Below are 15,797 nucleotides of genomic sequence, written 5' to 3'. Positions count from 1 at the left end.
CTTGTCCCTTCAGTTCCCAAAGCTGGCTACAGGATCAGGTAGCTAAGGTGGAGGAGGCTGTAGCTCAGCTTCCTAGCCTCAACAGCCGACTTGGTTATGCTTCCCGACGGGTCCGCACTATTCAAGGTAGGAAGGCCATTCCGTTCCGGGGCCCTCCCTCCACACTCATTTATCTTCTGCATTTTAGATTCCATAATCTCCCTTCCATGTATTCCCTCACAAAACTAGCCTATGATCTCCTCTTCCCATTTTCCCTGTCTTCATTTTTTCCCTTTGTTTCTTCAGTAACCTGCTCTCTCTCCCCCCATTTTTTAAGGCCTTGTGGCTCGGAAAATAGCACTCGCACAGCTGCATCAGGAACAGAGGTAAGATTAGAAGGCAAGGAACCATTGGGTCTGGGTTGTGAACCTAGAGGAAAAAGAGTGGGGCCTCAAGGGGTAGATGCTTGTGAACCTGAAGAGTAGAGGGTCTGTTTTTACCTTCTCTGTCCATTACTTGCAGCGCCCCACCTCCACTGTCTGAAGAAATGGGACTTGAGTTGCAGCAGCTAAGAGAAGAAAGGAACCGCTTAGATGAAGAGCTACAACTGAGTGCCTGTCTCATCCAACAGGAAGTGGGCCGGGCCCAGGAACAAGGTAACACAAAACTCTTGAGTGGTTGGGTTCCCTTTGAAGGTATAGAGAACTATAAATAGGAGAGCAAGATACTTAGACCCCATGGAAAGAGAACTGGGACTAGTGATGGTAGGTAAGACTCAAGGATCTGCATTCTCATATGGTGGTGTGACAGTATTGATCATCTAATACTCAGGGGAGGCAGAGCGGATTCGGCTAAGAGAGGAGGTCCGGCAGTTGGAGCAGGAGCTGCAAAAAACCCAGGAATCTTTGGCTGAGGTTGGGATTCAGCTGAAGGCAGCTCGACTGAGCCAGAAGGAGAGCACAGAAGAGGCTGCCTCCCTTCGGCGGGAACTAAACCAGCAGCAAGAGACCTATGGGAGAGGTACATGGGAAAATGAAAGGTGTGGAGGTGGGGAATTCATTCTGTAGTGCCATACCTAGCTCATGGATCCTGATCCTGAGCCAAGCAGTTCACAGGGGCAGGGACTAAGGTAAAATGGGACTCAGATCTCCCCTTCCCTCCCTAGACTTACAGGAGAAGGTGGCTGAAGTGGAGTTGAGGCTTCGAGATCAGCTTTCAGAGTTAGAAAGAAGACTGAATGAAGCCCGGAGGGAACATGCTAAAGCTGGTGAGCTCAGGGGTATGGACATGGAAAGGGAAAATAGCATTACAGAGTCTTCTTCTTCCTCTGAGATCACAGATTTATAGATGAATAGAATTTTAGAAGTAGAAGGAACTATAAAGGTCATTGAATCCAGCATGTCTCATTTTATAAATGAAGCCTAGACTTGCCCAGTGTTACATAGGTGTTAGCTGGAAATCAGCAGTTCGAACTCTGGTCTCCCAATTCCTTGTCCAGGAACTACCTTAACGATGGTACCACTGGATCAGACCTTACACATCTTCCTTCCATCCCCCAGTGCTCTCCCTGCGCCAGGTCCAACGCCAAGCAGCCCGAGACAAGGAGCGTAGCCAGGAGCTGGGACGTCTGCAGGAGGAGGCCCAGAGGGAAGAAGGATTCCGGTTGAGGCAGAAGCTTCAAGAACTGGAACGAGAAAAAAACCTCCTGTTGGTATGGATTTACCCTTGGCCTTGAGCTATAATTTTTTTTCTTTCATAATCAGAGGACAACAGAAATTGGAACTCTATCCTGGGACGAACTGGGGGGCAGAGAAACATCTATTCTAACCCTCTTCTTCCTAGGCCACCCTAAAGCAAGAGGGTCTCCTTTCCCGATACAAACAACAGCGACTATTTGCAATTCTTCCTTCCTCATCACTGGAACCTGGCTCTGGAACCTCTCCAACTCTACGCTCCCCGAAGCAACTTGTGAAAGGTAGAATTCAGAGGGAGGAGTTGGGGATCTTTTTACTCCCTAGGGATCCACAACATCTCTTCACTTTTCTCTAGATTCTTCTCTTCTTTTGTATCCATACCCAGCCCTCCCCTCTTCCTCACTTCCTACCAAATGTGAGAGCTTTCTCTTATGTAGCTCCCCTTTTGTGGCTTCTTCCTCAGACTCCTCATTTCTCTCCTCATTGCTGCATGATCTGCAGGGAATGAGTGAGGTTATCACTCAAGAAGAGGAGGGAGACAGTGGAGGATCCTCCTCTTACCAGTTGTAAGCTGTGAAGAGGAACAGACCAGGTGGAGAAGATAGCAGGTGGGACCACCTGCCGGCTCTAATCGCTGAGCTACATCTGCCTTGATGTCTGTGAATTTTCCTACATTGAATAAAGGAGGTTTTAGTAGGATCTGTGAGTTTGGAAATATTGTCTCTAAGGATTTAAGGATGTCTTCCCGGCCTCTTTGCCCCATATGCCTCCTTCCCCCTTTCCTATGAAATGTGAGATTTTCCCTTTGTAGCTCACTCCCAAGAATAAGAGGCTTTTTCATATCCCCATTCCCTAGTTGGAGGTGGATAATATTTTGAGAAGCAACAATTTTTTATCAAAGATTTTTTTTCAATTAAAATCAACCTTAAAAAAATTAAAATCAGCCTTCTATTCCCCTTGGGGGAAAAAAAACAAACAACAAAACTCTAGTAACGAGTATGTCAAGTAAAACAAATTCTTGAATTGTCCATATCTGAAAATGTGTATGGCTCACTCAGTCCGTCACCTCTGTGAGAAAGTGAGCGGCCTGTCTCATCATGAGTTCTCTGGAATTGTAATCGGTCATCGCCTCCAAACATCTCATTTCCAAACACGGCCCCTTCTGGACATGTCCAGGATCCCTTCTGTCCAGTCCCCACCCTTGCCTGTAGTCCTGCCTTCACCCCATGTTGGTCATGATAACAATGATCATAGATGGGGGCCTCAGAGACTACAAATTTTGAGAGAACAAGATGGGGTAGGCGGTAGTGTGGATGGCGAAAGAAGGACCAGGTAGGGATCTAGTTATTTTAGCTTCTGCCTCTAATTGGTCTTCATTCCTGTATTATTTTAAAAAAAAGTTTAATTGATGCTTTTTTCTTTTACCTTCCATTAAGTTCCAAATATACACTTCTCTCCTATCTTACCCAATTAGCCTTCCCTTGTAACAAAGATTAAAAAAACCAGTTTTGATTGTTTTTTGATCCTGTGTACCTTCTGCTTGTGTATATGAAATTTGAACCATATTATTTGATCTTTTTTTTGTATTTTTTCTTATCTCGTGTGTGTATCCTGACTCTTCTAAACTGTACCTTAATGTCTTAATAAAATTATTGGCTTTAGAGTGGAGATACAGGCAGGTCTTTCTTAGATCCTGTCCTAGGGTTTTTGCTGGTGTTTTTGCTCCTGAGTTAGGGATTCTGAAATAATGTTAGCCCATGTTCTCTTTACTTTAGAACAAGTGGATCCATTTCCTTCTCTGCCCCTATCTCAGGATGGAGTTCAGGCTCCTCCTCTCAAACTAGAACACAGAAGACTGAGTATCCCTTCCCTTTTCCACCTGTATTGGACGGGATTTTTAAATAATAGGAGAGACATCTTTAAGAGAAAGTAAATTATTTTACAAACCTTGCAAGATTTGGGCACACCACCATAATGGAGGAGGCGAGGTAAAAGGGAACCTGCTTTAATTTATACTCTTTAATGAAAAGATTCTGACCCACCTCTATCTCTTCTCACCATTGGCTGGGAGATGAGCTTACAGTCTAGGCGTGAAAATTACACAGAGGACCAAGGTTGATCAGGTCCATTCAGGTTTTTCCCTATCAGAACGTAACTGCCAGGGTGGCGTCTGAAAGTCTAGGAGAAGAAATGGGGCAGGGGGGAGGGGCGGTGAGGAGAGACCTTCTTGGAGCAGAGAACAAATAGCTCACAGAAAGTTCATTATCTTCTAATGAAGCAACAATTTTTTGAGAGGGGGGAGGGCATGCCCACAGTTCCAGGCCCTGAGCTTCCAAAATCACAAAGCCAAATCCCAAAACCTCTCCTACTCCATTAGACATACCCTGTGAAGTCTTCACAATTATCCATCCCATTCAGTCCCCCTTCTGATTTCTTATGATTTTGAAGGCTTCACACATTATTGCTGATATAAATTGCATCCCTATTACCCTTTTCTAAGGTTTCCATTCCTCAAAATCTCCGATGCATTTACAAATCAAAGGGGGCAGACCCCTTTGTAAATATAGATACAGAGACCCAAAGGAAAACGATGATGCAATTGTCCCTTTAAGATTCAAAAAGTCTTTTCCTGTATAGCTGTCTGGCAGGGAGCACCAAAAGTCTTCTGGTCCTTGGCATTTGCTCTCAGCACGGCGTCCCAGCACCTTCCTCTTGTCTTCTTATAGGAACCAGCGTTCTGTCCATTCTCCTACAAAAGTCACCTCAGCACAATTTTAAGTTACCATTTCTAATCCATATAACCCTGATCATTATACAAATTCAAAATTGGAACCTTGACCAATTGTTCTGTTTATGAAATTCACATCAGAACCCAGATTCTTATATTTTACATTCACTCATTATTAATTTCCTCACCAGGAGGATGATATCTCACTTAAGGAATTGACAGGCTCCAGTACATACATAAACACATTAAATAACTAATTTTTATCACAGTACATACAATATCATACACTTTTGTCATGCCATGTTTCATTGATGGCATTTACAGAATAAACCACAAGCCATTCTTTTAACATTATTAATTGTAGCAAAACCCTAGACAAGCTTGATATTAACCAAATAGCAAAATAATAATTTCACAAGCCCTTGACCTAATTGTCTCCATACCATTACCAAGAAAAAATCTAACTTATACTTACACAAAAACACTGCTCCCATTCCTATAGTATTCTAAGATGTTCCATAATCAATAGATTTTTACTGTATTTACAAAAGCTTCTGATTATAGAAATTTGCCACCAAGAGAGTAGGGACTTAGAGTAAGGGGACCATATTTTCCCCAGCTTCCTATCAACTCCAGGCAGAAGTTATGTCAAACTGCAAGCTGCATTGAGCCAGGCCTAGTCTGCCAGGCTTCAGTTAAGAGGGTCCCACCTCAGCCCATGCTGAACAGTTGCCCTCTCAACTTTGCCAAGAAATCATACCTGCAGCTCATGCCTGCCCTCCCACAGGGCTGCTGGAATCTTGGGTCAGCCTTCCTGGATACTCACAACTGGAGTTAGGCTCAGAAAAAATCAGTTAACAGTCCTATTAAGTCTTTGAATGGCAAGTTCCAATGAATATAATCTCACATTGTTTCAGGAACATCCTTAAAACTAGCTTTAAATAGCTTGCATGCATTCCCTCCCTTATTCATAAAGTCTTCCCATTAAGATCATAAGTTGTTGCTCTAACACATTTGCATCAGTTTCTCTTCTATTTTTTTATTCTTCTTTAATTATGCCTGATCTGAAAGAATTGAACCATATAACTTTATCTTTACGTTTTAGACAATGGAATGAACTCAAATCCACATTTAACTTTTCCCATCAATACAGAAATATTCTACAACTTATCTCTCTTAAAGAGACTTACATTGAAATTCTTTTCCCTAAACTGAAGATGTCTCTGATTTAGTTCCAGTGATTAATTACACTATTTGTATTAATACCTAATTGCTTTTATATCACTTTAAAACATCTAAGAACTCTATCTCACATAAACACGATATAACTTTAAAATCCCAGCCTTAGTCTACGGGATAATGATTCAACCTTACATTTGTAAACAATATTATCTCATAAAACTTCTTTTCTCTTTTTCCCAAATTATTCCTGTTAATACTTTAGAAACCATATTATCTTTCATTTGGCTATACAAGAATACCAATGTAACTAGTCATTTGATTAAAAACAACAAGATATCACATATTTGCATTTATCCAATTTTCCATTTTCCCCATAAAGCCAACTTCTTTCACAATGGTAACAGATTCTGGCAGATAACTTCCCTTTTGTCATTAACCTGCTTATTTCTGATTAAAGAGATCTGCCATATCATCTCCCCCTGAGAGTGGGTTCTTTTCCATCAGATGGGCAAGCTTCACTAATAAAAACTGTATCCTTAAGACCCACATCCTCAAAACCTAATCTTATTCTAAAAACCCATCACTTTCGCTGACTTTAAAAAGCCAGGTTCGGAGGCTTCTGACCCCTACTGTTTTCTTTCTTTAACTGCTGCTCCTTCCCCTTCCTTCCTTTCTGACAGGTGGGCAAAGGTAAAACTCTTTCTTCTTATCTAAACTAAGGGGGGGCGGCGAGGAGTAAGGAATGCACAGACTGCCTCCTTACTCAAAAATGTAGAATAAGACATTGAATGGGCCTTTCTTGGGGTACATAAAACACATGCTTTAACCACCCTCCCCCAAGACTTCTATAGATAAGCATTAATTCCCCAAGTATAAGGTTCTCACCCAGAACTTGCAAAACTCACAGTAGATTTGAACTGCAACCAATTAGCTTACAGGTGGAAATTCAGCTGGAAAATTATACAAAAAGATTTTACAGAGCATTTTTCAAAAGTATTTTCCCTTCTTTAAAACAGTTTAAAATTGATCCTGATATAAACAGGGATTGTCACTAAACTTTCATGAAGAAAAATTATTTGGACAGCTCTAAAATGAGATGTGTCTCTCTCCTTTTTAAAGCAAAATAACCTTTAAACATTGGGATTCATTCACAAATTCCCAAAGTGCCATCACAAATTAGTCCATAAACCTCCAGATTAACATACATAAATATATCTCTAGAAGATACAGGCTTGAAAATCATACTCCTATATTTTTCAAAGTATTATAACAACTCAATTCTTTGTTATTACAGAATTTCTAGATATCACAAAATTCTTTAGTCAAAAAGGTGTTGTAATGGGGATAACACTTAGTTTCTATACATTACATACCCAATTAAGTTAGCTTTATCACAATAACAAAGTTTACCAGGACTTTAAAAGCTTTGTTCATAGGAATCCCTCTACACTGAAAATTTTACACAAGATTGAATATCCAAAAGTCCTTGGTTCAGTTAACAACCTCAATTTCTAAGTTAAGTACAATTCTTAATCTAACAACATCTAGATTATAAGAGGAATTATTTTAATCACTAGTGGTAACATTTTAATTTCTAAGGCCTAATACTCTTAGCACTGTAAAAGAAAAGATTACTGTTTATAAAACCACATTTTTAACAGTTCACAATGTATCCTGAATTGACAGAGATTACAAGAGGACCCAACAAGGCCTTTGTATAAATACTTGATTTATAGCGAAAACAATTATAATTGAACTTTCAGACAAAACTTGAAAGTTATAATTTCTTAGGTTACAGCAATTGTCCAACTTCTTAACCTAATGCAACTCTAACAAAATTTATACTATAGAAATGTAATAATGTCCTAAACATTATTATGTATGTAAAATTTGAACGACTCATTTCAGTCTAGGTAAATACATTTCTAAACCAAATATGACAGTTTAAACTTACCAAATTTTCATCACATCCTTTAAAAGCACCCAATTCACATATATCAAACTCAGACTAAAATCACATAATGGTCTTCTCAAATTATACAATCTAAGACAATTTTAGAAATACAATATAATTTTAGAAATACAGAAACAATAAATTTCAGGTGACAGCAGTTGCATTTCCAGATTATCTCATATAGGAATTGTTGATCCTATTACTTCTGGTATTTCTATATTACTACATTAATATATAAATACATGCATAACATATATTAATACATTAATATCTTAAATATACTTTATTTATTTAGCTGTATATTCTTCAGCACCCACTACCTCTGGCCCAAGTATTAGGAATATTTGCCTGGCCATGAATGAACTTATAAAAGGAAAGAAAAACTTTATTTGCACCCCGCTTTCTCCAAGCTTCATCTTATGCATTCCAATCCCTGGCTCTAATTCTTCAGTTTTTACAAAAAGGTTTGAATTAACAAAAGGCCTAAGGAATTTTAAAAAGGTGAACCACTTCCCTTTTCAAGCAAAAGGACCAAGCTAAAATATTTTTAGTTTCCCCTCCCTTCTGTCTACCTCAGCATGAGATGGGGATCCCTTTCACTTGCTGAGGAGGACTGACAAAGGTGAGTTGAAGAGGAACACAGGATTATCCATAATAAAGATCTCAGCCATAGGTAAATTACTTTGGGCCTGGAAGTCCCTTTGAGAACAAAGGAGCTTGCCTATGTTAATTTCCAGGTGGCCAGCTTCCTCAACTGATTTGGAAGACAGTTTAATTTCTGCCACTAGCCAATAGTAAGATTTCATATTTTTATATAATCTCTGTGGAAACAAAATTCAGTCATACCTTACATAGGCAAAGCGTAATGATTATACAAATCAAAATCTTTCTTATAGTAAGTACCCAGAGATTCATTAAAACTTTTCATCACTAACTAATCAGCCCTATTTCCCAATCAGGTTATAAATTTCTTTAGCTTCAGCTCCTGATTGACACACCCAGTCTTCTAAGGTAGAGTGGGGGGTGAGGGGGTGGCCAAGAGCACATGGACCCAGAGCCACATGGACTCGGCTGCAGTTCTACCCCCACCTAATCCCTTATTTCCAGTGTCTATCTCCCTTTCTTTCCCAGTCTTTACTGAAATTTTTTAGCCTCTGTATTCCAGTTTCAATCTTTCTTCCCTAATCTTGACCCAAACTACGTCAAACATTTCAAGTAAATAATAAATTACATACTCACCCAACTTTTCCTTTTCCCAGCTGCTTTCTTTTTATCTTAAAACTTAGAGGTTAAAATGACCAACAATTTTTAATCACATCCTAAGCAGACCACTGAACCTCTTTAAAGTGGTCATCCAATTTTTCATACAGACCCCTTTACTTCTCCTGTACAGTTTAAATGCTTGCCTGATGTTAGATAGGCTAACTCAATACAAAATACACAGATTTTTTTCCCTTAGAATCTAACCAACCCTTAATTCAGAGCCCCCAGCCCTCCCAGCTGGCAGCTTCAGCTCTGATTCCTTATCTAACAATTTTCATACCAAAGGAGCCCATTTCAGTCTCCTAGAGTTAAACAGTTTTTACCTGAACATAAAACAAAAAACACAGACAAAACATTAGACAGACATTTCACATGAACAATTTTGAATTTGAATTCAGATCCACTTCCAACATTACCAGGGGAAACCCATTTTCCCCACCTGAGTCAAATTAAGAGCTCTTTCTATGGCCATTCCTTTCTACTTTGGTACAGCACATCAGGGCCGTCCAAGCAAGCGCTGAGATTTGCAACCAATTTACACGAGACACGTCACCCTCGTCTCTGGGTTAGAAACCCCACAAATTCCAATCCCCTGGCACTCCAGAGCCAGGTGGCTCGGTTTTTTTCTAAGACCTTGAGATCTTAGCTCAGTCCCCCAGTGTCTTCTCAGAGTGCTTAAATCTGTCAGTCGATACTCTTGGATCACACAGACAGAGGACACTGAGGACTTAACCTGGGTCACACGGTGTATGACTGTTCATGACTGAAAATTTCACTGCCGGCCGATTTCCACTCAGCGCATAGTGCACTCAAATTTCCCCCTTTTACTTTGCTTCTCCAAGTTCCTCTCCTCCCAGTTTGTGACTCTCCAGTGAGACCAGGCCTGCCCTCAGGCGCTCAGCTAGTCGGTGAAGTCTCCTTTTGCAAGCTGGCTAAGCCCTGAGTCCGGTGCCCACCCACATGGAGAGTGCAAATCTCGGTGGGACCTCCAATCTGTATGGGACAGGATTTTTAAATAATAGGAGAGACATCTTTAAGAGAAACAAAGTAAATTTATTTTACAAACCTTGCAAGATTTGGGCACACCGTCATAATGGAGGAGGCGAGGTAAAAGGGAACCTGCTTTAATTTATACTCTTTAATGAAAAGATTCCGACTCACCTGTATCCCTTCTCACCATTGGCTGTGAGGTGGGCTTACAGTCTAGGTGTGAAAACTACACAGAGGACCAAGGTTGATCAGGTCCATTCAGGTTTTTCCCTATCAGAACTCAACTGCCAGGGTGGCATCTGAAAGTCTAGGAGAAGAAATTGGGTGGGAGGAGAGGAGAGACCTTCCTGGAGCAGAGAACAAATAGCTCACAGGAAGTTCATTATCTTTTAACATCTGAGAGAGAGGGGGAAGGGCATGCCCACAGTTCCAGGCCCTGAGCTTCCAAAATCACAAAGCCAAATCCCAAAACCTATCCTATTCCATTAGACATACCCTGTGAAGTCTTCACAATTATCCATCCCATTCACACCTCAGGCAGAACTCTTAGATTCCTGTCTTCATCTACTTGTGAACCAGATATCCTAGCCCTCATTGTCTGTAGCATTCAGGAGGCACACTTAATAGGTGCAATTATGCAATAGATGCAAGTATTATCTTTTTATGTATGTGTGTGCCTTCCCTCCTCAACTAGATTAAGGCCTTTGATGGTATAGATTATGGCATGTACCTTTTTGTGTCCCTAACATCTAGCTTAGTGCCCTACACATAAAAAGTGCTAAATGTTTGTTACGGATGATCTCTTCAGAGTAGACCACAGAATCCTTACTGTTTCCCGGTTTTGTATCTTCTTGTGGGTTTGACTGATTTCCAGTTTCCCCAGAGGCCCCCTTGCCCCTTTCTCATCCCTACATATCAGAGCAGAGAAGTCCTAATAACTACCTAGGTGGGAACAGAGACTCATTTGTCCATCCCTCTCTTGTATAAGACCAAAGAGGCCATAATCTCACCTGTAACTTTCCCCAAAGGTTCCTGGTCCAAGTAGGGCCACAGGACTTGAATTCCCGGACTGAGATGATCTCTTATCAGCTGGAGGAGATTGGGAGACTTGAGATCCAGATGATCTCTTATCAGCTGGAAGAGATTGGGAGACTTGTGATCAAGATGATCTCCTACCAACTGGAAGAGATTGGGAGACTTGAGATCCAGATGATCTCTTACCAACTGGAAGAGATTGGGAGACGAGATCCAGATGATCTCTTGCCAACTGGAAGAGATTGGGAGACTTGAGATAGAGATGATTTCTTATCAGCTGGAAGAGACTGGGAGACTTCAGATCGAGATGATCTCTTACCAACTGGAAGAGATTGGGAGACGAGATCCAGATGAGCTCTTATCAACTGGAAGAGATTTGGAGACTTGCGATTGACAGCCAGGCCTTGCGGTTGGCTTCATTCCATCAGAACGCTCATCTGGCAACGAAGGCTGAGGAGCTGGAAGTCTTGGGACAGACAAAGCAGGCTATGCGGGTTGAAGTAGAGGAGCTTTGTGCTGCCTTGGCTGGGGCAGAGGTCTTTTGGAAGAAATTGGAAGAAGAAAACAGACTAAAGCTGGAAGAGACTCAGAAGCTGCACAAGGAACAGGTGAATGAGAATAAGGAAATGCTAGGTGTTAGTTGGGATTTGTCTCAGTTCCACATTGTATGGAATTAGTCTGAGATAATCACCTTAGCAAAGATCCTTCGGTATTGGATTAGAATACTAATCTGCTTGGCCAGGAGGATGTTGAGAATCCAGAGTAAAGAAGAACCTGAAGTAAGCAGGCTGGGGCAGTTAGGATGGGGCATTCTACATTCATCCTCGTTGTTCTCTCTCCCCACTTCTCAGAATTCAGATGTCCTGCTTCTCTCCCAAAACTTTCATTTACTTCTTAGCACTCAAGTATTCTACCTGTTTTCATTCTGGAACCCATGTTAAAATAGGCCCCAAATACTGTCAGCCTAGAATATTGCCATAGTGTCCTAACAGGTCTTCCAACCACTACTACCTCTCCACTCCAATTTATCCTTCACATTGTTGCCTTGCTAATATTCCTTAGCAGATATACATTTGATTGAGTCACCCTTCTATTCAGAATCCTTCAGTAGCTCCCTATTGCCTAAATAAAGTTAAAACTCCTTAGTCCGGCTTTCAAGACTGTCCAAAATCTGTTCCTACCTAAACAATCTGGCCTTATTTCATATTACCCCCTTCCATACCCTGTATATGATTTAGCTAAATTGAATTGTCCTTCGTACATATCCTGCTCTTTCCCACCTCCATCCTTTGTTCAAATTGTACTCTGTGCCTACCTGGAGTGCCTCCTTGCTTACTGAATTCCTACCCATTCTTTAAAAACTAGATTAAATGCTTCTTGCTCAAACAAACAAAACCCCTCAAACCCAAAACTTTCCTCATTCTCACACATAGCACTGTCATTCTTCTCTTGGACTATAAGCTTGATGAGATCAGGAACCATTCTTAATCTAAATTTTGTATCTGCCCCAATGCCTAGCACAGTGCTTTAGAGTACAGTAGCCATTTAATACCTGTTTATGTATTTATTAAAAGTAAGAGAGTGGAGAAGATAGAAATAGGGCCCCAGAGAAGGGAGATAGGAAGGGAAGGGAAGTAGGCCGCTGGGAAGGAGTTTGAGGAAGTGGGAACTTTTAGAGGAAAGATGAGAAGCTCTATCCTACTGTGAAAAATATTGTACTATTTTATATCATTTTTAATTTCAACCAGACCCAGAGCCTGAATTAATGAGTAACTGGAAGAAGATCCAGGACCTGGGCTTCTTTGTTCTCTAGAGTTTGCTCAGGAAATACCCTTACCACTGTCAACAAGGCCAGATCAGACTGACCTAAGGACATTCTTATCCTTGTTAGCCATTAAGGGATGAGGGCCTAACCCCAAGAAAGACTACCTCGCTTAATATTAACTGACCTTTGTCAACATTCTTTACAACCCTATTCCATTAAGGGAAATTCTTGTATCATGGTTAAACATACATGGGGGTCATAAATGTGAGGTAATACAGGCTTGCTGGTTCTGCTAAAATAACGTATATAAGTTTTCTCATTCTTTTGTTCAGACAGCCAGAGCTTGTGCTCTGACTCCTTGTACATACAGGTAAGCTAGCTTAGCTATGCTTTAAGGGAAAATAAACAACATGGATTTTTCTATCACCTAGCTTGTTTGCCTTCTTCAACCAAACTTTCAAGTTGAACACTACTCAGCTCCTTTTCTGTCATTCTTTTCTTCTTGAGATCTCCCATATGACTGCAGCTCATCAGGAAGCTCTTGCTACCCTGGCTAACAAGGCCCATGAGTTGGAGGAGAAACTCAAGCTCATGGACTCTAAGCGGGAGGAAGAGACCAAGGAGTTGACTGTTGTACAGAAGGAGACTAAGATGTTAAGGGAGGAATTAAGGTGAGGAGGAATATAGGGTCACTAAAAGTAGTCAGCAGTTGGGTCGTGTTGACCTGAAAGTTTGGTTAAAGGAGGCAAACAAGCTAGGTGACATGTAGATCCATATTGTTTATTCCCTTAAAGCCAGCGGATACATACATGTATGGGGCCAGACAAAATCTGGCTGCCTGAACAGAAGAATGAGAAGGTTTAAATACATTTTTAGAACAGTCGCAACTCAGCATGTCTGTGTTACTCAATTTTATGATCTCTATGTATGTTTAACCATGATACAAGAAAAGGACTTTTCTTAATTGAATAGGTTGTAAATGCAGTAAGATAAGGGAATTAACAAGGGTCAATTGAAACTACAACCCAGCATTTCTATGTTTAATTTACCATTAACATTGCTATAACATAGTATATGCCCATAAAAGAAGAAGTCACATTATTAAAGATAGTGTCGTGGGTTAAGAGTCTCATCCTTAATGGCCCTAGACAGAGGAAAGAATGCTCTGAAGTGAGCCCAATCTGGCCTTGTTGACATAGGAAGAGGTATTGTCTGAGTTTACTCAGAGAACAAAGAGGCTGTTAGGTTCAGACTCTTCCTCTGGTTAATCAGTTCAGGCTCTGGCCCTTATTGAAGTTACGAAATTGATATTAAATGATTGTCAGTAGGAAGAGCAGGTTTCTGGGGTCTTACACTGATGGCCTGTACTTTCTCACTCCTGCTTACCAATCTTAGTAAGGCCCATGCAGAGCTCAAGACCCAGGTGGCCCTTGTTGTGCAGCTTAGGAGGTATGTAGGGGATCAAATCCCACCAGAGAACAAGAACCAGACATGGGAGCAGGAGCGGAAGCAACTGCTGGAGACAGTGCAGGTGAGAGATGAGGAGTGGTTTTATCCTTGGGGGTGGAAATAGGGATGTAGGTTGGGAGATTGGAGGTGGATACAGAGATTCTTTTGGAGGTGATGAATATACATAGCTTCTGGGAGAGAACAGTTCTTAGCTTAGAAGGAGACATTACCTTGTGAAGCACAGAGACTTGAGGGGAGGGAGAAATAGGCACATTTTTGGGACAAGTACAAAGATGTTTCTGTAGATAAGAATTTTCTTCCCCTGGCCAGCATTTGCAGGAGGATCGGGACTCCTTATGTGCTACTCTGGAGTTGCTACAGGTTCGAGTGCAGAGCCTCCAGAACATCCTTGCCCTACAGGAAGAGGAGCTGGTTCGGAAGGTAAGTTTGGCTCTCCTCACAGAGTCCCTCCTCTACTAGTCCAGTTCCTCTTGGGCTCTTTCTCTCTGTGTTCCTTATTTTGTGAATTTTCACTCTTGCCTTGATCTTTTTGTTGCTTGAGATAGGTAGGAGCAGTAAAGGATATTTACCTTACTCCCATGGAAGTCCTGACTTCATGTTTCTTCTTCACCTTGAAGGTCCAGCCCACAGACCCTCTGGAGTCTGAGGCAGCGAAGAAAGTTCAGGCCCAGCTGAGTTGTTGGAGGGAAAAAGTGTTTGCCTTGATGGTGTAGCTGAAAGCTTGGGTGTTGGAACATATTCAACATACCCAAAAGCTGAAAGGGAACATCTCTTTCTTTTTTTTTTTTTTCCGAGGGAAAAGAGAAAGTTTATTAGGGATTCACCATAATGGGCTGCCTTAAGAACCCCCACACCCCATGACGCCTGCTCTCAAAAGCAGGCCAGTTTCAATCTACTGAGCTAGATTGAATCTGAGCTGAGCTAGATTGAACCTGAGCCTCCTGGCTGGTTTCTTTTTTCTGTTGTTGTTTTGTTTTTGTTTTCTCTTTTTTTTAAAATTTAATTTATTTAACATATTTAGTTTTCAGCATTGATTTTCACAATAGTTTGAATTACGAATTTTCTCCCCGTTTCTACCCTCCCGCCCACTCCAAGATGGCATATATTCTGGTTGCCCTATTCCCCAGTCAGCCCTCCCTTCTGTCACCCCACTTCCCCTCCCATCCCCCTTTCCCTTCTTCTCTTATAGGGCAAGATAAATTTCTACACCCCATTGCCTGTGTATCTTATTTCCTAGTTGCATGCAAAAACTTTTTTTTTGTTTTTGAACGTCTGTTTTTAAAACTTTGAGTTCCAAATTCTCTCCCCTCTTCCCTCCCCACCCACCCTCCCTAAGAAGGCAAGCAATTCAACATAGGCCACATGTGTATCATTATGTAAATCCCTTCCACAATACTCATGTTGTGAAAGATTAACTATATTTTGCTCCTTCCTAACCTATCCCCCTTTATTGTATTTGCTCCCTTGACCATGTCCCTTTTGGAAGTGTTTGTTTTTGATTACCTCCTCCCACGTCTGCCCTCCCTTCTATTGTCCCCCCTATTTTATCTTCTTCCTCCTTCTTTCCTGTGGGGTAAGATACCCAATTGAGTGTGTATGGTATTCCCTCCTCAGGTCAAATCCGATGAGAGCAAGATTTATTCATTACTCCTCACCTGCCCCCTTTTCCCTTCCTACAGAACTGCTTTTTCTTGCCACTTTTATGCGAGATAATTTACCCCATTCTATCTCTCCCTG

The 15,797-nt window shown here is 41.2% G+C and overlaps 2 protein-coding genes across 4 annotated transcripts in view; both read left to right on the top strand.

The window, feature by feature from the left end:
• Positions 1-2,623, top strand: part of LOC118856697 (coiled-coil alpha-helical rod protein 1-like) — a 38,439-nt gene extending 35,816 nt beyond the window's left edge. For all 3 annotated transcript variants that reach the window (XM_036767121.1, XM_036767123.1, XM_036767122.1), the window contains 8 exons: positions 14-126; positions 317-365; positions 502-635; positions 811-999; positions 1,145-1,246; positions 1,539-1,690; positions 1,822-1,954; positions 2,137-2,623. In XM_036767121.1, the coding sequence (XP_036623016.1) occupies positions 14-126; positions 317-365; positions 502-635; positions 811-999; positions 1,145-1,246; positions 1,539-1,690; positions 1,822-1,954; positions 2,137-2,243 (979 nt within the window). In that variant the 3' untranslated portion in view covers positions 2,244-2,623. The remainder of the gene's footprint in view (positions 1-13; positions 127-316; positions 366-501; positions 636-810; positions 1,000-1,144; positions 1,247-1,538; positions 1,691-1,821; positions 1,955-2,136) is intronic.
• A 60-nt stretch (positions 2,624-2,683) lies between these two features.
• The window catches only part of CCHCR1 (coiled-coil alpha-helical rod protein 1), a 78,752-nt gene continuing 65,638 nt past the window's right edge, over positions 2,684-15,797 (top strand). The window contains 7 exon segments of the mRNA XM_036767124.1: positions 2,684-3,005; positions 10,819-10,909; positions 11,221-11,433; positions 13,098-13,261; positions 13,986-14,121; positions 14,370-14,480; positions 14,678-14,825. Of these exon segments, the coding sequence (XP_036623019.1) occupies positions 2,713-3,005; positions 10,819-10,909; positions 11,221-11,433; positions 13,098-13,261; positions 13,986-14,121; positions 14,370-14,480; positions 14,678-14,825 (1,156 nt within the window). The 5' untranslated portion in view covers positions 2,684-2,712.

The sequence above is a fragment of the Trichosurus vulpecula genome, chromosome 7, assembly GCF_011100635.1.
Source record: "Trichosurus vulpecula isolate mTriVul1 chromosome 7, mTriVul1.pri, whole genome shotgun sequence".
NCBI classification, from domain to species: domain Eukaryota; kingdom Metazoa; phylum Chordata; class Mammalia; order Diprotodontia; family Phalangeridae; genus Trichosurus; species Trichosurus vulpecula.
Note: the sequence above shows the minus strand (reverse complement) of the source record. Positions and strands in the feature narration are given on the sequence as shown.